The sequence below is a fragment of the Protopterus annectens genome, chromosome 8.part0 (genome assembly GCF_019279795.1).
Source record: "Protopterus annectens isolate FY-2018-M chromosome 8.part0, PAN1.0, whole genome shotgun sequence".
NCBI lineage: Eukaryota > Metazoa > Chordata > Ceratodontiformes > Protopteridae > Protopterus > Protopterus annectens.
Window position 1 is genome coordinate 322606553 of NC_056741.1, and position 23933 is coordinate 322630485.

Genomic DNA, 23933 nt, shown 5'->3' on the forward strand with positions numbered 1-23933 from the left:
CAAGAATGGGTTCCCCCGCTTGTTTATGTACCACATAACTGTGGTGTTGTCTGCTTTTATCAGCAGCTGTCCTGGATGGATTAGGCATTTGAAGGCTGTCAGAGTATACTGTACAGCTAAAATCACTTTTAACTGATGTGTAGGAGGATTTGTCCTGGGCTCCACTTGCCCTGAATGCATTTGCCTGCCATGTGAGCCCCCAATGCACAGTCTGATGTGTCTGTAGTCAGGATATGGGCGGCGAGTGGTTGAGTGAAAGGCAGTCCCTTGTTGTGGTTGCATGCTTCTGCCCACCAAAGGAACTCTGCCCTTAGACGAGGTATGATAGGAATGACTGTTTCCAGGTCCTGGGAATGTTGGCACCAAAGAATTTTAAGTACTATTGAGGCTTCCTCATATGCAGTCTTGCATATGGAATTAGCAGAATGCATGAGACCATGAACCCTAGGGCTTGCAGTATTTTCCTTGCAGATAGCTGGGTTTTGGTGGCCATTTGTTTAAAGTTGTTCAAATAGACCTGTTTTTCTGGAGTGAGAAATGCCATCTGGGAAGTTGTGTTCAAGCTTGCTCCCAAGAATACATTTTTTTGACTGGGCACCAGTTGTGATTTCTTTTCATTGATGGTGTACCCCAATGAAGATAGGAGTCTTTTTTACAAATGCCAGGGGCTGAAGTAGCAATTCCTGACTGTCCACCTGAATCAGGCAATCATCCAAGTATGGGAAAGTTTGGATATTTCTCAGCCTGCAGTATGCAATGGCTGGAGCCAGGCACTTGGTGAATACTCTGGGTGCACTAGATAAGCCAAAGGGAAGTGCAGAGAACTGATAGTGCATAGGGCCTGCCCTGAAGCGTAGATATTTTCTGCAAGACTCCCTTATGGGGGATGTGCAGACAAGCTTCTTTTAAGTCTAGTCATTGGCTAGCATAGGGATAAGCTGTTGCAGGGTAAGCATTCTGAATTTTGGGACCACCAGAAAAGTGTTGAGAATGGATAAATCCAGGATTGGGAGCCAAGAGCCCTCTTTTCTGGGCACCAGGAACAGTCTGGAGTAAAAACCCTGTCCCCTTTGTTCTACTGGAACAGGTTGAATGGCCTTGATAGTGAGCAGGGAAAGTACTTGCTTTTGAGCCTCTGCCCACTGGTTTGGAGGAAGGTCTGGAAACCCGCTTGGGGTTGGCAGGGAATGGAAGTAGAATCTGTAACCCTGGGATACAATGTTTAGAACCCATTGGTCCTGAGTAATGGACAACCAGTTTTTGGCATGAAGGGCAAGTTTTCCTCCTTGAGGCGCAAGTAATTGGGCAGGGCTGGAAAGGATAACTGAAAAGTCATTGTGAACTTTTCCCATAAGGGGGTGGCTTGCCACTCCCTGTTTTTGAGGTGGGAGCACTCCATTGTTTAGATCTCTGCATACCCTGAGACTGTAGTCTTGGTGGTCTGGTTCCCCTGGGTTTGGACTGAGAAGGCCTCGAAGGGGCTGGAAAGGACCAGTTTTTAGAAGGCCAATACCTACTGAATCTAGGTGTCTGCACTTGTAATGTAAGAATTCTTTAACAGTTTGCATAGATTTAGCTTTTTCTTCCATCTTTTTAAGAACCTCTTCTGCTTTGGTGCCAAACAAATGGTCCTGATTTAAAGTAGCGTCTAGTAATTTTGATTTGACATAGTCTGGCAAGGGTTGTTCCTTCAGCCAAGCATGCCTTCTCAGTACAGACCCAGTGACTGCAGCCCTGCAAGATGCTTCTAGGGCACCAAAGACACACTGCAAAGTATGCTTACTAACGTGGTTTGCAGAATGCATTAACTCTTGTAAATCTTTACTTTCTGCACAATCTGGAGATAACACCAATTTTTGTTTAATTTGTTCCATAATATGTTGCTGGTACTTCAACGTGTGAAAATGGCAATTCAATGCCCCGATGGCAAGAGTTGCAGAGGTATATACCTTCTTACCCCATTTGTCTAAAGCTCTGGAATCCCTGTCTGAAGGAGAAGGGTTTTTGGCAGTAGTAGCTTTAATCCCTTTAGGTCCCTGGGAAATGGTCTCTGGATCCGCAGTAGGATTCTTAAAGAGAAATTTGTGAGAATCAGGTACTCTGTAGTACCTGTCAGGTTTTCTAGGGGCCGGTGGAAAAGTGTCTGGAGTAAGACTGGATTCCATGAAGACATCATCTACAACATCCAGGACACAGGGTATAGCTAGAGGCCTGTGCTGAGGCAACTCTAAAAATTCTCAGAGTCTCTTTTTGGACTGAGGATATTCCTGGCATTCCCAGGGGAAATGCAAGGTTTCACCAAATGAAAAATCCTCTGGAGGGGAGGCAGAGGGAATAGATTCCTCCACATCAGAATCCTCAAAGGTTGATAAGGGTATGCCCTGGTAATCAGAAAGGTCAGCGTCATCGGACACCTGGTCTGTAGAATCAGAAAGAAACTAATTTCTTTGTCTCTTAGCAGGGGAAGGCTGGCTTCCCCTAATTAGGGTGATAAGGTCTTCAGCCATTCTAAGCATTTGTTTTTGTGACATGGGAGCTTGAGCATGCGCTTTGATCGTCGGTTTTCTAGGCGTAGTGCGTACTCTGGGCCTGAGAACCTCCGTAGTTTTAACTAAAAATGAAGTTGTCAGTTTAATGCGAACATCGGTAGGTCGGAATACACCCTCAGAAGCTAGTGCCTGCACAGCAGCTCCGGACCCATCCAAGGTAGAGACATCCGCAGATTCCATAGTCGAAGAAGCATCTCGCGGCATACCGGACTCCGAATTGGTCTCAGCAGAGGAGTGCAAATCTGTAGAAGCGGGCATCAGGTGAATGAGAGCAAAAGAATCTAGCGACAAAAATAACCCAACGATGAATGGTTCGGGTGTTAAACAAGGCACAAAACCGACAGGGAGGGACATCGTGGTCTGGGCCTAAACAGGTGATGCAGTAAGAATGAAAATCTCTGTGAGGTATTTGCTTTCCACAGGCAAGACAATTGTTAACTTTTTCGACTTCTGGTTTGAAACTCAAAAAATTAAAATTTCAGGTATCGGACGACTGGCACTTGCGAACTGATTCTGCTTCAGGCTCCTTCTCAGCAGGAAAGATTGATGTAATGGCATCAGCTGCCTGTTTTATTCCCCTGACGACCTGACGTCATGGAAGAAGCGACAGCATCTGACGCAGAAATCCCAAGACTCTGGTATTCGGGCCGACTGAGGGCTACCTGCAGGCAGATAACCCAAGTGTGATGACTGCAACAGAGAAACACGAAGAACATCAGAAATTTAACCATTCAAATACAAAGAGGAAAATGCACACACACATGTATATATGCATACATACACTGAAAGATATTTTCTTTGTTTCTCTCCATGGAAAACGAAGAACAGGCGTCCGAGATCCATTATTGACTTCAAATACAAAGACTCCTTTGGAGCAAATTCCCAACATTATTCCAGTCAATGACTTTTTCTCTGACATTACTCTGTAAAAATGAACTCCGTATTCTTGCAGTTTTTGGCACACCTGTTAGCAAAAAAAAAAAAAACGTAACACTTTACAAAGAATTTTCTGATTTCTCAGTGTCACAAAGGGAAACAAAAACATGCAATATTAACCAGCATAAAGTATTTAAAATGCAGATTTTATGTCTGATATTTAAGTCATACAGTCCTGTACTCACATGTAATACTGCACACTATGCTATGCCATAATATAAAACTCTAATACACCAAATTTTCAAAAGTGTTCTGGAGTTCCCTACATTAACGATTCTCCCTGCTGGAGAAATGTTGCTTCTGTTTTTGAGAAGTTACTTTTGGATATAACGGCTAATGAACAACTTATCAGATGAGGACTACTGCCAAGGGAATACCTCATCAAACCCAACATGCATCAGTCTTGGAAATTTATTTTTTTACTTATTCAGTTGTTAACCTGGGTACGTGGAATGGACAACTGAACATTTTTCAGCTACAACTCAGCCTAAGAAATTAGCAGAATTCACAAACAGCAATGTGTGTCTGTGTGTATATATATGTACATATCTGTATCTATATGTATACGTATCTATGTATCCATAGATATATATGTAACTATATATTTATTTATTTTACTTATTTTGTTTGTTTACCGGGTAATGTCCGACTGGGCATGAGGCCCACTATAAGCGAAGGCCCAGGAAGAAGAGCTCCATACATACAAATAGACATTATTAAACAATCAAATTGAACATGTATTAATCAACAATGTACAAAGTAAGTCAGTAAGGAAATTAGTTATATAACAATAATTAGCAAATAAATTAACAAATAAATTAACAAATTTAACAAAAAATGGCACAGTTAGTGATAAAAACTGGCCACATGAGTTAATAGTGAGAACAGTGTGATACAGTAATTGCAAGGTAGAGAAATGCAGTCTACATAACTGTTAAACACAAAGCAGTATATATGTATACATTGCTAATTGAAACTGAGTGTAGAATCAAGATCACCTTCAGCAGTTAATAATTGTAGCTGTGAGAATGAGTAAATTTAGGGTAATGTAAGGGAGTACATAGTAGGTAGTTTAACCAGGAGTATGGCAGGAGCAGAGGCAGTGTTTTGCTAGATGTTCATTTAGGAGGTTTTTAAACTCATGAGTGCTGGGGTTTTTAGCCATAGGTTGAGGAAGAGTGTTCCACAGTTTGGCAATTTTATGGGGAAAAAAAAGGGCACTGCCCTGTGTGTTGTGGGCTTGCATAATCTTTAACAATAGTTTATTTGAGGATCTTAGAGCTACAGGATTGCTGCTGGGTTGGACTAGATTGGTGAGTGCTGGGCAGTTGTTACATTTGTGAATTATATTGTGGGCTATGGACAGAAAGATATGACATCATGGAAGAAGTGACAGCATCCGACACAGAAATCCCAAGACTCTGGTATTCGGGCCGACATTGGATACCTGCAGGCAGATAACCCAAGTGTGATGTTAGAAGGTTTGGTAGTGCTAACCATTTAAGTTGGGGGAGAGTACAGAGCAGTGGTGGGTTCTGTAAGGGTGACCTGTGGCAAACTTGGCGATTTTGTTGTAGCATGATTCCAGACTATTTAGGTCAGATTTATGAATGTTTGTAAATACTAAGGAGCTGTAGAGGAGGGTGGAGAGTATATGTGCGGGCAGTGGCAAGTCTGGCGTTGTCTGTAGGTAAGGATTAATGCTGTAAAGGGTGCCAAGTTTGGAGTGGACTTTTTTGATGGGGAGGGAGATATGGCTGTCAAACCTTATGTTATCATCAATTGGACACTTAGAAGTTTGGCTTGGCTGGTGGGATTTATCTTGGTTCCATTTGTGGAAAGGACAGAAAATGGAGTCAGACTTGTTTTGGGTTTATTGTAATTGAAGACAATTAACTTGGTTTTATTGCGGTAAGTATGAGTTGATGTATAGTGAGGTAGTTTTCTATGTCCTGGAAAGATTTTTCCATTTTTGTTTGTAGGTCCTGGGAGGTGGGGGCTGTGCAGATTAATGTCAAATCATCGGCGTATTCAACTATGGAGGCTAATTGGGTTGAAGAGCTGAGGTTGTTAGTAAAACTTGTAAAAAGAAGGGGGCCAAGTATGGATCCTTGGGGTACACGAACAGTGATGGGTATAAGGGGGGACAGGGTGTTCTCCCATTTGATGACTTGCTGACGGTTAGAGAGATAACTATGGAACCAGGGACAAGACTGTTGTGTTGAGGCCATGGGATGATAGTTTATTTAGTAGGATTTGGTGGGAGATTGCGTCAAAGGCTTTTGACATGTCAAGGAATATGACATACATACATACATTTTATATATATATATATATATATATATATATATATATATATATATATATATATATATATATATATATATATATATACATATATATATATATATACATATATATATACATGTTTATAAACACATACACACAAGCGCACACACACACACACACACACACACACACATATATATATATATATATATATATATATATATATATATATATATATTATATATAGATGTGTTAGTATACATATCTATTATATATATATATATATATATATATATATATATATATATATCTATACACATATATATACTGAAGTGTATACATACAGTAAGTGGTACAGTGATGAACTGGAACTGACTGGGAGGGATTCCCAACAAATGGCTTGGCTAAGTGTTTTGTTCTGACATTTAATTTATTTATTTATTTATTGAAAGCGAAAAAATGTGGTAGCAGCAGTGTTTCTTTAAATAAATAAATAACCTATTGTACCCTGTTTATAGCAGCTGCAGCAGTGCAGCCTTATTGGGAAGGCACTGTACACCCCATTTTGAATACTCTAATATCAAGCTTTCTGCTCCTTCCTACACAAGCTACCTGATTCATAGTCGAGGCCATAGCATGGCAAGGAGCAGAAAACCCACATTTTTTAAATGGTAAAGTACAGCTAGATGTGATGGCCATGGTGGAAAGACAACCAGCTGTAAGCTACAGTTTGTAATCTTGGCAGGGAACATGACTGCTGGGGGCAGTGGACAGATTCTTCACAACCAGATGTTGGAGTAATTGACTGTGGCTGGTAAGAAACTGTGTGGAGTTGATTACATTACTGTGGTTTTATTTTATTTTTCTATTTTTATTACCGAGACATCTAATAACTGCTGGGTATGGGGGCTTTCTATTGATGAAATGATCAATTGCTGTTGCATGTTTAGCATTCTGGGTCTGCAGGATCACTTTGATTTTTCGGAAGCAATTTTGAATACTTTACCATGGTCCATATTTGTGAGAAACAAAGCTTAAGTACATGACCATTAGTTTTATCACTATTAGGCATCTGAGGCATATAACGTCAACAATGTGGGTGTAACTGCTGATAGGGGGCTGGTCTATGGATGAAAGTAGCTGATCCTTTTATCATTTATACAGTTTGAATAGGCATTGATCTAGCTTTGAAGGACTAATGTCCATTTGTGTGAAGCAAGTTGGAATACCTTTCTGTGGCTATGTCTGTGTTTGTGAGAAATAAACTTCAAATTCATTGCTATTGATATTACTATTTTTAATTTGCTAATGACAGAGGCTGTCTGTGAATGAAAATGGTCAACACCGCTGTTACAAACTAGTTAAACAATTGTTAATTGGGTTTTGCAGGACTAGTGTGCATCTGTGTAAAGCAAGCTGAAATATGCTACTGTGACCATTTTTACAACAATCAGACATCTGAGGTGTACCTGCCTAATAAAGTGTCTGTAACTGACAGGAACAGAAAACATCTGTGGGTTAAAGTAAACAAAAATTCATATGCGTAAAAACTGTAAGACACAGTATAAAAGACAGCAAAGAAGGATATGAAATATATATTTGTCTAAGTTCCAGCAGATTCCATCTGCAGCCACTGAATGGATCATCCAGATAAAGGAAGAATGTGAGAGGGTAATAAGACCTACTTTAGAAAGCTCACTCACAAATCAACTAATTTGGGGAGTATGCATCTGTTCCATCACAATCTGATGGACATTCTGTAGCGGGTAACTACAGTCAAAAGTTCCAAACAGAGAAAATAAAACTTTCTGGATGACTGGTATAGAAAAACTGCCACAGAGGGCTCAAAAGCCACTCAGTCACTATATTCCTTCACAGAGTGGAGCTTGCACTCACTACATCTGATCTCGATACAGCAAGAGCTCTGCAACAAGGTTTACTCCTACAAGTTTACTGAGTATTTTGCCATTGCACAATAGCCTGCAGTCACTATGTCTGACATTGATACTATAGGCGCTATGCCACAAGGGCCTATTCCTACAAGTTTACTAAGAATTTTGTCATTGCATAATAGACTGCAGTCACTACATCTAACCTCAGTACTGCAGGATATCTGCCACAAGGCCCTACTCCTACACATTTACTAAGAATTTTGCCACTGTATAATATATGCACATTTATCAAGAAGAACCCTTGCTATGTATTAACTTTAATCAGTCAAATACATGCCTGCTCTGTGATTGAAAGTCTCTGTGAAATAATACATACACTTGAAGGACCTCTTGCTAAGTTGGACACTGTCCCATTTACTTGACCAGTAGACTACTGCATATGCCAGTTATTTTTAGCCTCAAGAAATGAGAGAAAACCTGTTTTACTTCATATCTCTTTGTTAATTGCTATCTACTGGCTATAAACTGAGTGCTCTCAGTTATAATTTGACCTGAGAGTGAGATGTCCACTATGCTCAGCCAACTGCACTCTGCTTTGCTTCACTCCCCTACCTGACCCCCATTTCCCACCCACTCCCTCTTACTCTAAAATTCTACTTCCTACATACACATTTCACTTCTGAATCTTATTCCAACAACCTCCCTTACTTCTGTACATACACTTCTGTTTCGCTTCCTACTTCCCTGCCTGCATTTAATTTTTAGCCCCATCAACAATTATCTTTCTCCTTTACATACTGATTTCCACTATATACGTTCCTAATCACAACCCTTCCATAATACCTATCTATTCCCCATTGCACCTTTTACATTTCTCAAATAAACCCTCAGTTCATCTTATTTTTGACTACATCATTAAACTCTAGCCTTCCATAACACTCTACCCCTTACATCCAGCGAAGATACTAGGACAACCTAACTCTCTTCTTAATAGAATATACTTCTCTCCTTAACTATCATCTACCAGCTTTCAGAATCCATCCTCACCAAATCTCCTACTGCCTTGCAACTTATTGTTTCCATCACTACTCTCCCCACTACCTGACAGCTATAAAATACAGATTCCTGTAGTTAATTATGCTATTCTTCAGCTTATCCTCTATTCTCCTCTTACAGTGCCATCTTTCCTCCTGTCATGACTCATTAATATGTCTCAACATCTCTCCAATTCGGTCCCAACCACTTATCCATACTTCCACTTTACACACTTCACACATACTAAACATAACCCTAAAAAGTTTGGACATCCATTAAAGAAATCTTACAGCCTGACCAAAAATTCAACCTAAACCCCTCTCCCGGTAACTCATCACTTGAAACTGCAATACAGTTCAACTCTTACTTTATAGATAGTATAGCATCTCTAACCAAGGATTCTTCAACATCCAATCTCAACCCTGCCCAATAACCATGTATCACCACATCCAGTTTTACCTTCAAACCTGTGCCCAAATCTAATATAAACCTACTCTTAAACAAACTAAAACTGTGCTCTTCAGCTGATGACCTTCCAAGCGAGTACCTAAAAACAGCAGCCAACAGCACTGCCTACCCTGTCTCAATCCTTATAAATAAGTCAACCTAGGAATCCCACATTCCCTCTCTCTGGAAAAAGTTACACATTATCCTTCTGCACAAAGGAGGAAATTTAACAGAGATTAGTAACTTTAGACCTACAGCAATTTTACCTCCCTCACCAAAACATTTGAAAAATGTATTCAAAAACAATTTCTAGAATATCTCCTACAGGAAGAACTCCTCTCTCCTATGCAACTTGTCTTCCATTCTTCCCACAGTACTAACAATGTCCTTCTAACTTATTTAGATACTGTCAATAAAGCTAGATATAAAAGCAAACTAGTCTCTTCTTTATTTCTAGATTTGTCTAAAGCCTTCGACACACTTTGTCACAGCAAACTTCTACTTCAAATGTACTTGCTAGGCCTCTCTTAATCCACACTTCTGTGCTACAAAAGCTACCTGTCCCATAGGTATCAGTAAGTAAAATGGCACTCCATGCTTCCCAGTCACCACAGGTATAATACAAGGCTCTATTCTTGTTCCCCTCCTCCTTAACATTTTTGCCAACACCTTCTATACATCCACACAATTGTATTTATCAGGCTGTGAATGGTAATTCATTACTGGAAGTAAGCAGAAATTCCTTAAGATTCCAAGAGCAGGATAAGTTACTTCTTACACTTATTTCATTGAATTACACTTCTGCAACGCTTATAATTGTGCTATACAGTTAATCTACTACATTGTGCATGGTTATAAAGCTTTTTTTTACTGTTTCACTGCATTTATGTACTGTTTTATTCTGTTTAACTGTATTTTTCACTGCTATATACGGTTTCATTACTCTAATTGCATGTTTACTGAATTACGTAACTGTAAACTGCTTTTTTCATACTGAGAGTTGTATTTTCTCTTTGTGAGTGCTCTATGCATTTAAAGTGAGGTTTCTGTGTTCTGCTTAGGTGGCATAACCTTGATAGAGGCCTGCTGTTGTCCAGGCCTGGCAGTTTTGTTTGTTGAGTTTCCTGTGTTTCTGGCAGCCATTTTCTGCTAATAGTCTGTCTTCATTATTATCGAGAGTAACAGGGTTTCTTGACCTTCTGTAGTACAAGTGATTGGGTAATAGCAGGGGCTAATAGGACTGAGTAGTAATTTGATCTTCCAACTCTTCCATCCTTACTCGTACATAAACCGTGTGTCTGGAAAAGGTTGTGCTTGTATTTATCAGGCTGTGGATGGTAATTCATCAATGAAACTAAGCAGAAATTCCTTAAGATTCCAAGAGCAGGATAAGTTATTTCTTACACTTATTTCACTGAATTACATTTCTGTAACACTTATAATTGTGCTATACGGTTAGTCTACATTTTGCACGGTTATAAAGCTTTTTTACTGTTTCACTGCATTTATGCACTGTTTTATACTGTTTTAACTGTATGTTTTCATTGCTAGATACTGTTTCATTACTCTAATTGCATGTTTAATGAATCACTTAACTGTAAACTGCTTTTTCATACTGAGAGTTGTATTTTCTGTTTGAGTGCTCTATCCATGCTTTTCTGTGCACTTTTGATTTTTTGAGGTTTCTGTGTTCTAGTCTGTTTGCAGTTAAAAGCATTCTCTGGAGTCTGCTTGCTCCTTGATCCATTGAAAACTTTCATTTAGTGGCTACAGCTAGTAACGGTAAGAGTTTCCCACCCCCCTCCATATTGTTGTCGTGTTCTTACACTTGGTGGCTTTGCAGTTGCCTGCCCATCCTGTATATTTGATATGTGACACTCCTCCCAGTCTAGTGTCATTAGTTCATTCAATCTAATAAAGAACATTTGTGAAGGCCAACCCACTCAGATTCTTAACCTTGAATTAACATCTGTTCTAGCTTTCTCCATTTCCACTTTACTGAAAAAAAATTCTAAGCTTGTTTCCCCCCCTTTTCTGTAACAAGTCTAGTCCAGATACAGATTTGCTGTATCCAGGACTGTTTGTAAGCTCCTGAGCCTCCCCCCCCTGCTTAACTAGGGTTAAACTATTCCATGCACCATAAATTCTGCTCTTCAAATGTTCCCTTGCAACTAGCCAGCTTTTTAGTTTTAGCACTCAAATCTGTTTCTTTGAGCTCAGCACTTGTTCAGAACTCACTGTACGCACTAAATAAGCTACAAATGAATACAGCACTCAACCTTCCTCACTTGTCTAGAGGAAAACAGTTTTAGTACTTAATAAATAAGCACCTATCCAGGCATGTCTAAAGGTCAGCTCCCGGTGTTTCCTGTCTACCTAATGAATATGGGCATCTTGGGGCAATGCACCAATTGCCTCAAAATCCTCTCCTCCTACCACCCAACACTACAACCTGTGAGAGATGCACTTATATATCCAAACTGGAAGCAAAGTTCTCTTCACCGCAGACTGGACTAGGCAGTCAAGAGGGGAAGGTAAACACTTGCACCACCCCACACTCATCACATAGTCCCTCAAAACCTACACCACTGAAACACACACATAGAAGCACAAAACATATGCCTACATTTGCAGAGCCTCTCAAAATTCTGCCCAAACAACAGAGACCTCCAAGGCAAAAATGCAAGCAACCTCCACCCCCCAACACAACCCAAATGACACACAGCTCACAAACTCAGTGTGCCACTCAACTACAGCCCATAAGGTATAACGTACCCAATACTCTAGTCATAGGTGACTCTATAGTCAGGCACACTGATGTTCCACTCACCAGGCTAAGCAAGGAGAAAGTTACTGTCAGCTGCCTGTCGGGTGCCAGGATCCACCACATAACGCACGCACTCAGGTCACTCCACAACAAGTACAAATATGACTATGTCATTGTCCATGTTGGCGTGAATGACCTGAGACGTACCTCCCTGGACTACATGAAAAGAGACATGGAGGAACTCTCCATTCTTGTAGCCCAGGCAGGTATGACCCTAGCTCTGAGTAGCATCCTGCCATCACCCAGAATGATACCACAGTACAAGGACAAAATGACTGACTTCAACAACTGGCTAAGCTTCTGGTGTCATTCTAAGGGAATCCAGTACCTGTCTGCCTGGGATGACATGATCAACAGACCACGATGCTTTGCCAGAGATGGCCTGCACCTGTTGCCCTTGGGATTCCGGATACTGGCAAAGGCTCTTGTCACCCCTATAGTGCCTTTTTTAGGCAAGGTTCAAATGACAAATTCACCATGGTAACAGGTACAAGCAATCAAAATCTGAGGGTAATGCTATTCAATGCTAGAAGTCTAAACTTCAAAATGCACTCACTCGAGGCACTCCTTAAAATGGAGAACATCGACATCTATGCAGTGACAGAGACCTGGTTCAAAGCTACAGAGAGCACCCCTGCATTACAAGGCTATAATTCATACCGCACCTTTCGGCCACCTAACCCGGACAGAAACACTAAAGGCGGAGGCGTGTCCATATTCATTAAGGATATCCACACCTCCAAGCTAGTTGCTCAGTATAATGCATCCGAGATTATCCAAGTTCAACTAACTCTGGGCAAGACCGCAATCCAGATTGGAGCTTGCTACAGAACCCCCTCCATGCCCCAGGATTTGCACTCCTCTTTTCTTGATACACTGGAAAATATTAGGGTACAACCAACACCCTAATAATGGGTGATTTCAAGTACCCCACTATTAATTGGGAAAACTACTCATGTACCAACTCTTTTGCTAAATGTTTTCTGGATTCATAAATTCCAGTGCCTTGGATCAACTTACCCACACCCCCACTAGGGGCAGCAATATCCTAGACCTGGTCATCACCAACATGGGCGACCAGTGTTCCACACCAGAGGTCAATTCCTCGTTGGTCAGATCCAACCACAAGCTAATCACCCTAGACATCTACATCCTGCCCCCACCCCCCATTAGGGAAACAACCGTAAAAAATTTCCTCAAAGCTAACTTCACGCTTCTTAAGACAGAAGTGGCAAACTTCACGACACTCATGCGATGGACAATAGAGGTTCGACTGCTGAATCCTACACAAATTCACTTTATAAGCACTTACACGAGTGCATGGATCATGCTATCCCTAACAGAACCAAGATGCTATCCTCCAAAAAAGGAAGCCAATCTGTTGGTCTTCTGTCATATACAAACTCTACAACAGAAGAAAGAAACTGTTGCAAAAAAGAGTAAAATCCCATGATTGGAGGAACTCCCTGGTCAGCCTCAGTAAGAAGCTGAGATCCCTCACAAAATCCTCCAAAGCTAGTTATGAAAACAAAATCGCCACTGATTCTAAACACAACCACAAAGTATTCTACAGCTATGTCAATAATCTCAATGGCAACACTCAGATCTGCTTCGAGTTACAGCACAATGGCACTACATATACAGAACCAACTGATATTGCCAACATCCTGGCAGATAGGTTCAGTGTTAACTTTACCCCCCTCTCACCCCATAAAGGGCCCTCTCTATACCGGAATAATGCAAAGTTCCTGTAATCACGGCTGCACAGGTAAAAACCTCACTCTCCAACGCCAAGAACACAGCATCCATGGGACCAGACAACATCCCAGGCTGCCTTCTACACGATCTACAGAATGAACTGGCACCCCACCTAAGTACCATGTTCAATCATAGCCTCACCTCAGGCTTTGTGCCAAACAAATGGTGCACAATGACAGTTATCCCACTCCACAAAGGGGGAGCCACAAAAGACCCTGGGAACTACCGCCACATTAGCCTGACGAGCCTGGTCTGCAAGGCCATGGAACGTATTATCATGGAAATCATAAACAAAGACATTGGAGATCTCCAAACTCTGGACCCCACACAGTTCATGTTTGTAAAAGGCAGATCATGTCTCCTAAACCTGATAGACTTCTTTGAAGCAGTCACCAAAGCCATGGATGAGGGTAAGGCGGTTCACACAGCCTATCTAGATCTCACCAAGGCATTCAACACCATCCCCCACTCCGAAATTATAGATAAACTCACTAAACTAGGTATAAATCCCTATGTCACAAGATGGGTTGCCAACTGGCTTACTGACAGAACCCACACTGTGAAAGTAGCAGACTCCAAATTAGACTTCAGACCAGTGACAAGTGGAGTACCACGGGGTTCAGTCCTGGGTCCTCCCCTATTTGGTATCTACTTCTCTGAAGTACAGGCTAAAACAGAAGGTCTTTGGCTAACTAAGTTCGCAGATGACTGCAAACTCCAAATGATGTGGACATCCTACAAAAGGGCCTCACTGAGACAGATGCCTGGTGTCAAAGCCATGGCCTCAAGCTCAATGCCAAAAAGTGCATTGCCATCCCCTTTTGTAAAAACTCTGTACCCATGAACTACCACATAGGCGGTAGTCTACTTAACACCAAAAGTGTGATAAGAGACCTTGGGACACAGGTGGACAGTAGTCTATCCTTTGATAATCACATTGCCACAGTGGTCAGGAAATCCTTCTACGTGGCACACCTCATCACAAAAGGTTTTATCATCCAGAAAAAAAAGAGGTAATTGTTCCCCTCCACTCATCACACATTAGACCCATTATAGAGCACAACGCCCCTTTTGGTATGTACCTCACAAGACATCTACAACTGGAAAGGCTGCAGAAATACCTCACAAAGAGGATTACTGGCCTCAAACAGATGCCCTATGCAGACCGTCTAAAAAAACTCCAGCTTTACTCTGTCGCATATCGCTTACTCAGAGGCGATATCTGCCTAGCATACAAAGCTATGGAAAACCCAGAGCTGTTGGACATGCTCCACTGAAAGAAATCCCAATCCCTCCGAGCTACACGATCTAGGGACCTAAACCTTGTCATCACAATAAACAGAACATGCTGGAGGGATAGATTCCTGTCCCAAACACTTCCCATACTGTGGAACTGACTACCTATGTCAAACAGAGCTCCTCATTAGAACTCTTCAAGAAAAATCTTGATGATTGGATGGGAAATAGGAAATTCACCCCGGGGATCACTTCTGTGGCTCTGCTTGACAGGGCACAGGAAAATAATTTTCTTGGGTGGCAAAAGCCAGGGTACCTTTTTGGCTAGGCTTACATAGGCCCTAGGGCCAATAGCCTAGTATCTACCTATGAACAAAAGGCGACCCTAATACAATACACAGATTATTCCACTCTCATTTGCACATCTGACAACATAGTACACCTCCAAAGAATTACTCAGGAAGCTTTAACAGCCACTAAAACATGGCTTTGTAACTCACAACTCATACTCAACTCAAAAAAGACCAAGCTACTACTTTTTTTCCAAATCCCGCTCTCATTTAAAAAAAAACTGAAGTCCTCTCTCTTGATAATACAACCACCGAAGTCACTTTTCACAGCAAATGATTAGACTATTAGATATGATAGTGGATGATAAGCTTACATTCGACCTGCATATAAAAATTGCTTAGGAAAAACTCACCAAAAACTAGAGATGCTTTACAAAGCCAAAAACTTTCTCACCAAAACAACTAAAAGTACATTTGCCACTACTTATCCCCTCACACACTTCTTTATGGTGCACCCATGCTTACTAACCTCCAGGCTTCACAAAAATTAAAATTTGAACAATGCATTAGCAAAGTTGCTAAATTTGCAGCAAATACCCCATTCAGAACCCACTGCTGTATAACACTAAAAAGGCTAAATTGGTTAGAACTGCCTCATCAACTAACATACACTCAGCATCTTACCACCTATAAAAATTATCCAGTATCCATCTGTCTGTCTGTCCAGCACTAAGAACCATTCTACATAACTATGTTCTCAGTTGGTCACTGTGATCCAGTGACCAAAAACTCCTGTCTGTCTACACACCTATCAATTATGCTTGACAATGTATTTACTTGTACAAGGTTGCTAAGGCCTGGAACACCTTACCTTTATCCATCAGGTCAGTACCCTCTATCCCCATATTTCAAAACCACTCTCATAGACTTTCTAGGTAAAATCTGTCTCTGTTCTTACTCAAAGCCAGGATAACCTGTATCCCTAAATGTGAACAAGTACCTTTTCATTCCTTATACCTCTTTTCTTCACTTGCTTCTTTATTTTTATCAAATTCTCTTCCCTGACTTTCTCTTGCTAAATATACCATAAGCCTGTTTTCCCTCAATTCATATTGCAATTCCAGTTTGTATTAGACTTACTTACCTTTAATTTCTCTACAAACTGTCTAAAATTTCTATAAATATTAAATAACTGTCATATAACTTGCATCGATTCTTAATCAATCTTTTTATATTATCAGTAATTTGTAATAAATATTTAAACTGCAGTTGTTTTTGTTTTATTTTCGAAGACAGTAAAATTATTGTTCTTAAAATGTTTTGAAATAATTTGGAGCTTTTTTCCCTGTACCTCTGCTAAAAATGGGCTTCTACCCCGTTGGACTTTCCTGGTAATCAAATATCAATAAAATAAAAAATAAATAAATAAAAGGTTGAATCTTGTAGGTGACAAAGAAGGACTGACTTCTGGAATCACACATCAAGTAATAACAATTGTTGAGACATGAACTGATGGCCAAGTGGCTGTGGCTCAAATGTTTGCAGTTAAGATATTCCTGAAAAAACATACCTGGAGTGTCTTTAGACAGTAGCAGCTCACAGGGTGTGATTAATCATAAGATGGTAAAACGCACTAAAGTTAGCAATAAACTTAGAAAAGATTTGCTTCGGCACTGCAATACTCTCCCTCACTGGAAAAAGGACATCAGCAGCTATTCTATCTTCCTGAACTCATGCAGCAGTATACATGGGGTGTGGCAAAAGGGCAGTTGTCGGAGTTGCAAAGTATTAGGGGATGCAATTAGCAGACCCCAACTAGTCTTCAGTGTATTACTGGCATTGAAGGCAGGTACAGAATTAGATCAGAACTGAAGAGCTTAAATGTGTGTGTGTGTGTGTGTGCGTAAACATTATAAGGAGGCTGAAGAGCATAATAATTGGATTTACATATACTAAGTCCAAGATGCCATTTCTTGGAATATTCACGTTTCTCTGAGGTACTGCAATCTCGGAGATGGTATATATAAGTTTTTTTTTTGGGGGGGGGGTTAAAGGAGAAAAGTAATTTTCGTGACTTCTTTTTCTTCTTCTCCTGTGTTTTCAGTCTTTTTTTTTTTGGCCTGTCAGCAATCAGCATTTCAGGTCCCAACATTTCAATATGAAGCTGCATCTGCTTACTGCTACAGTTTAATAAGAAAGGAACTTAAACTGCAGCAGCTGCTTGGTACATTGCAGTAAGCGGTTTGCTACAGTTGAAGTAAGGCATATTTTTTTCTTTAGTTGTTGTTGTTGTGTCTTTCGGCTTTTAGGGGTCGCCACAGCGGAACTCCGGTCCACTAATGATTGGCAGTTGATTTTTACGTGCTGAATTGCCAGCCCTAACGCACAACCTTTAACGAAGGTAAACCCATTCACGCATGTCTCCACGCAGAAGACGCTCTAGCTGAGAGTCGAACCGGTCAGCGTCTTATTGTGAGACAACGCTACCGCAGCACCAGTACTGAATTAAAATATATTGAAAAAACAAGATGGAAATTTAAAAAAATCTTGTTGTTGAGTGATATAAAATACATGACCATTATTTTTTATACAGAACTTTTAAAAAAAAGATGTTTACAATTTCCTTTAATTCTTAAAGTTTATTTGAGATGTGGTTTTATTAAAGGTTCTATTTTTTACATTTACCCATTTATAATGGTTTTAACATTTTTCCACTAGATGATGCTATTGGAAATGGCATTTTATTTGGTATACATATTTTCTAAGTTTTTTCAACATATTTTAACAAGGGCTTTTTTATACATTTTAATGAGATTTATTAGCCTTATTCTTAATATATTTTAATACAGCAAATTTGATTATTTTATATAATTTTATATGACTTTTTATGGTTTTACTTGATATTTATCTTATAGTAGTTCATTTCATTTGAGTCCAAAAGTTTAATTGATTTAAATCCTTTATTGCATTGGTGGGTGTTAAGGGTTTTTGGGGGATTAAGTGATGTAATTAGTTGTTTTGCACACACCTCATGAAGTCTGTAACAGTGGAGATGAAAACACGGTGATCCTGTTAAAGAGTTTATGTGGTTGTGTACATTAAAGTTTGGTGTGGATTTACTATATTGCCTGTCTCCTTCCTTCAGTGCCCGATTATTTCCTTTGGTTTGACTTTGGAGCTTTTCTCTCCAGGCCCAGTAATCAAACAAAAATAAATAAGAACTGAAGCCCTTAGTGCTCTATATGTGGCACAGATCGTAGCAGATGATCGCTACAAATGCAGCAATCAGTTTTTCTTCACTTTAAAAGGAAAGATGAAAACATTTTTTTTTAACTGGAGGACTTAGCACTCCATGGTAGAGGGCCTGTTTTTTTCGCTCTTCAATTTAAGAGTTGAGGAATTAAGGGGGCACCAAATGGGGATTGATACTTTGTGCCAGAATACCTAGCTACTCCTCTGAATGCATGTACCCTTTTCGCATGCAGTATGATCTGGGAGTGTGCATTAATGCATGAAGGACTCTTTCTTACCTGAATTCTGCCTGGAATGATAACCGAGAGATAAAGTAGTTATGTACTTACCATAATGTTCTCTCCATGTTGTTAATTTTCATTCTTCCTCAAACTGTGGGGTCGGAACCGACTTGACCACTTTCCAAGCTTAGGATTCAAAGCTTGAGCACCTCCTCTCCATCCCATAATGCCTCATTCCCCCAGATTACCTCACATTGTGTTTGCTGCTAACATATATGCAGGATATAACGATTTTAGAAATAATCATACATCCACCATACAGAAAAAAAGGCTTGAGAGTGCACAGTTCATGGGCTCAAAACAGGAACTCTGGTTCCTACTAGTATCTCTATCAGGGGAAGGAGAGCGGCAAGGTTGAGGAAAAATGAAAATGGACAACACAGATGGAACATTATGGTAAGTACATAACTTTGTTATCTGATGTTGTCATTTTCAATCGTTCTCAACCTGTGGATCAGAGTCCCCAGCTACAACAAACTAGGGTGGTTCTCATGGAAGGATATTCTGTAGGGGTCAATATCAGAAGATCAAAGTTTCAAAACTTTGAATCTGATATGGTCAACACAATATGATCCAAGTCTTGAAACTTAGAATCTTTTAACAGATATCTCTGTACAGCACGGAAAGGGAAGATTTCCCTTTTCTGCACTGTAGTGCGATCTTGGAGTTGGTATATTTAAGTAGCGAGGGGCACGGGGGGGTGAAGGGGGCTTGCCCCACTGCTTAGAGCATTTAAATGGTTTGTTTTTGTAGGTTGTTGTGTTTTATTACATTTTCAACATTTCAAAACTTTGATTATATGGTGTCAACCACATCAGATTCAAAGTTTTGAAACTTCGATCATGTAATATAGACCCATTCTGTAGCACTGCAGAGCCAAAGGCAGCCCTATTTTGGAGATAATGTTTAGTTTATAATTTGTAATAAAAGTATGAGAATTTGACCATGAAGCAGCTCCACAAATATCATCAACTGAAACTCTGGAGCAAAAAGGTTGAGATGTCGCCATGGATCTCGTAGAATGAGCTTGGGCAGGCTTAGGGAAGGCAATAACTTTTAAAGAATAAATAAGGGAGATGCAATCCCGTAACCATTTAGCCAGTGTGGATTTGGCAACTGCTCCATCTTTTCTAACATCTTAGAAAGATATGAACAGTTGATCAGATTTCCAGTAAGATTTTGTCCTGTCCAGATAAAAATGAAACTGTCTATCAACATCTAGGAGATGTAGCGTGTAATCTCTCTTGTTCTGAAAATTTGGAAAGAAGACCGGGAGGTTGACAGATTGACTGACATTTTCTGTTACCACCTTAAGCAAAAAAGGATGGACTGGTGCATAAAGATACTCTGTCTTTAAGAAAAATCAAATAAGGAGGTTTAGAATAGAGGGCTTGCAGTTCAGAAACAATTTTAGCTGAAGTAACAGATACCAACAAACCTGTTTTCCAGGAAATAAACTTCAAATCTACCTTAGCTGCAGGTTCAAAAAAGGGGGAAAGAACTAATGCCTGTAAAATCAAAGTTAGGTGCCAAGGAGGCGTTGAATCTTTGATTGGAGAATGAAGCAAAAATCTACCTTTGTCTTGTCTTGTGTTCCTCATCAGACATAGACTCAGGGACTGAGCTATATAGCTCCTTGATTAAATCCCGCTGTAGCCTGGTAAAGTGATATAAGCAGTTTAGCAATTGCAAAGCGAATGTGGCCAAAGCATAAACCCACTTTCCAAACCTGTCCAAAGCCCTACACTCCCTGTTAGAAGGATGGACAGTGGAGCTTTCCTGAGCCAGCTTCTTTTTGGTGGCTGCCACAACAACCATGGCATCTACTAGGATCCCTTTGGTCCAGTGTAATCTATCTGTGGGGACACTATCTTATCTGCCCATTTAGGTATGGATTCTACAGTGTATGGTTCCTTCCATGTCCTGGTAGATACTAAATCAATAAGTAGATCCATGCAGAGAGATCCCAGGATGTACATGAGCCAATGCCGAAAGTCTCCAAAAGCACTGTCTCCTCTGGGTTAGGGTTTTGGGAGGACCATTCACGTTTTTAATGGAGGATCTTTAGGATGTCTGCAAAGGAGACATCATCAGGTGGAGATCTAGGGGAGAGAAAATGTAAACAGCCCTGTAGCAAATCATTTTTTAACTGCACATGGAGGGTTGGTAGAATAGTTTGATTTTAGTATATTAGCCCGACCACATTTGAGTACAAGTGGAAGTTTTAAGGATGAGTTGAATAAACTGGAATGCAGAATGATTCTAAATTATAGGACATTACACCCTAAGGGGATGAATTTGGATGAAAATTTAACTCTGAAGATGCATAGATGTGTTTTTAAATATGTATTAATGTTAAAATATAATGAATGCACTGCTTTAATTTTTGTATAAAATATAAAATGTTTTTAAATAGTTAAATGTTTTTGGTAATTAGGGTAGCTTAATTAGTTAATTGTTTAATTGTTGGGTTGGAGCACTGGGTGTATAAATTGGACCAATTCTGATGTATAACTTATTCTGAGAAGGCGAAAAGGCCAAGGTACCAGAATAAGTTAAAAATCTTTATGGTCTTTGGGGCGAAGCATTCTTTTTGTTGTGTTTTTTGCACTAGTACTTCACTGGTGTTTTTGAGGGGAGATCAAGGGGATCCCTCCCCTTCCTCGATGTTAGCGTGCCTCCTTTTACATTTTTTTCCCCATGGGATCTCCACGGTGGGATGCTCCAGGGAGGTACTAGAAGAAATATGAAGTTGAACAGTTGGAAAAGGTTGGACACTTTCTAGGACTGGCTGTCCCAGTGGTAGACATGAGGTCTCAGTCACAGATTTCATGGAGGTTGGGATTGGATCCAACTGTGGGAGAACTGGGAGTCCCCTAGGGTGGGAGAGGATCTTCTCCACCACCTCAAAGGCAGATGGACTATGAGAACCCGAGAGTTGTCCCTCCAGAGCCAAAACTGTCGGAGCACACTTCTCTGGAGCCCCCACAATCCTCCTCTCCAAAGGGGGAGTCGGCACCAAGATGTTGAACTCTGAGGCTCCGAGACAAAGCGACACCTCTGAAAACTTCACAGTCGAAGTAAGTCCCCCGGACTCATCTAAGCTTTGGCTCCGAGGTGTACTGGGCCCTGATGCTGTTGGAGCCAAGAGCGTCATGGAGATGGTCGGGCTTGAATTAATAACTACTACCTGATCCAACGTCTCGTTTCTCGGGACCATCAGAACACACTACTCCGGATGGAGCAGGAGCTACAGGAAAGAAGGGGGAATGTCTGCTCATGGATCTGGAAGGGGAGGAGCTGGCAAAACCCCCATCTGAATCTGTGTCTTAAGAAATTGCCTCATCAGTCTATCCATCTCATACTCAGACAAGCTCCGGGAAGACCTTACAAAAGAGGAACCTGATGGTGGTCTGGACACTCTTTTGGGAGAAGCCTCCTTGAGAGCAGACATCTGCGCTGAGAAACCCAGCCCCAAAGTGACAGGGGGAGCATGGGAAGCTGATGAGAAGAGACCAGGACTGTCACAGATTTTGGATCCTTTCTTGGCGGCTAAGAGGAGGATCTCTCTGGGGAAGGCTTCCTATGTTCCTGGGCCTCTTTATGTTTCTTTATAGGGGTCTGAGCCTCTGAAGTGGAAGGCACAGAAAGAGCAAGAGAAGGAAGCAAGCCCTTTAAAACAAGCTTGTTCCTACAGTCCACCAGCACCCTTGGATTAAACCTTTCACAGATGTCACAAGAAAGTACAGTTGTGTACACTTAACCATAAATGTAGATGTTCGAGTGTATTCACTGTTGCAGTCATTACATTTGGGTTATCTGCCTGCAGGTAGCCCTAAGTCAGCCTGAATACCAGAGTCTTGGGATTTCAGCATCAGATGCCGTCACTTCTTCCATGACGTCAGGTCGTCAGGGGTATAAAACTTGCAGCCAATGTCATTACATCAGTTTTTCCTGCCCCAGATGTTAGGAGCCCCCACAATAGGAAGCAATTACATGGTGTGAAACACCCCCAGTAGAAAGTAAATACCAATGTTATTAGATATGGTAAAACAAAAAAGAATACGTAGAAGTATAGAAAAGTCAGGGGGCTGGAGGGAGGGTAACCAGGACTGCAACATTGAATACAAACATCTACATTTATGGTAAGTGTACACAACTATACTATGCTCTTCGTATTTCACTGTTGCAGTCATCACATTTGGGTTGATTCCCAAAGCTAAGGATGGGTGGAGGCAGTCAAGAAGCATTAGGGCTGGCAAGCAGTCCCTGTAAGACTGCTGTGGCAAATCCAGCTCTGGATTTAGAAAAGACAGGTAAGTGGTAATGCTTGGTGAAGGTGTGTACAGAGCTCCTGGTTGCAGCTTCCAGGATGTCCCTTATAGGGACTCCCCTGAGAAATGCTCTAGAGGTTTATGTAGCCCTAGTGGAATGTGTTCTGATCCCCTATGGGGTAGGTTTTCCATGGTGTTTGTAGCAGAAATGGATGCAGTGTGCTATCCATTTACAAATGGTTTGCTTCGAAATGGCCTTGCCCTCTGTCCCTGTAGCAAAGCTGACTAGAAGCTGGTCAGACTTTCTGAAAGGTTTAGTCCTGTCCAGATAGAACCTAAGCTGTCTGTGCACATCCAAGGAGTGCAGGATCCTTTCCCCTTTATTCTGAGGATTAGGGGAAAAGGTTGGCAAATGAATGGATTGGTTTAATGCCACACTAGACACCACCTTGGGCATAAATGATGGGTTAGTCCTGAGGGAAACCCTGTACGCATGGAAGATAATGAAGGGTTCCACTACCATAAGGGCATGTAATTCAGACATTCTTCTTGCTGAAGTGATGGCTAGAAGTAAAGCTGGGGGTTAAGTGAAATGGAGTCCTTTGTTGTGGTAGCAGGCCTCTGCCCACCAAAGGAACTCTGCCCTTAGACAAGGTATGATAGGAATGACTGTTTCCAGGTCCCGAGAATGTTGGCACCAAAGACTTTTTAAGTACCACTGAAGCTTCCTCATATGCAGTCTTACATATGGAATTAGTAGAATGCATGAGGCCATGAACCCTAGGGCTTGCAGTATTTTTCTTGCAGATAGCTGAGTTTTGGTGGCCAGCAGATTGAAGTAGTTTGCCAAATAAATTTGTTTTTCTG

At 40.8% G+C, this 23933-nt stretch overlaps 1 protein-coding gene across 2 annotated transcripts in view; it reads right to left on the reverse strand.

Annotated features, from left to right (window-relative positions):
* The window catches only part of PTPN13 (protein tyrosine phosphatase non-receptor type 13), a 1949788-nt gene that overhangs the window by 1130723 nt on the left and 795132 nt on the right, over window positions 1–23933 (reverse strand). For both annotated transcript variants that reach the window (XM_044079819.1, XM_044079818.1), the window contains one exon: window positions 3331–3513. In XM_044079819.1, the coding sequence (XP_043935754.1) occupies window positions 3331–3513 (183 nt within the window). The remainder of the gene's footprint in view (window positions 1–3330; window positions 3514–23933) is intronic.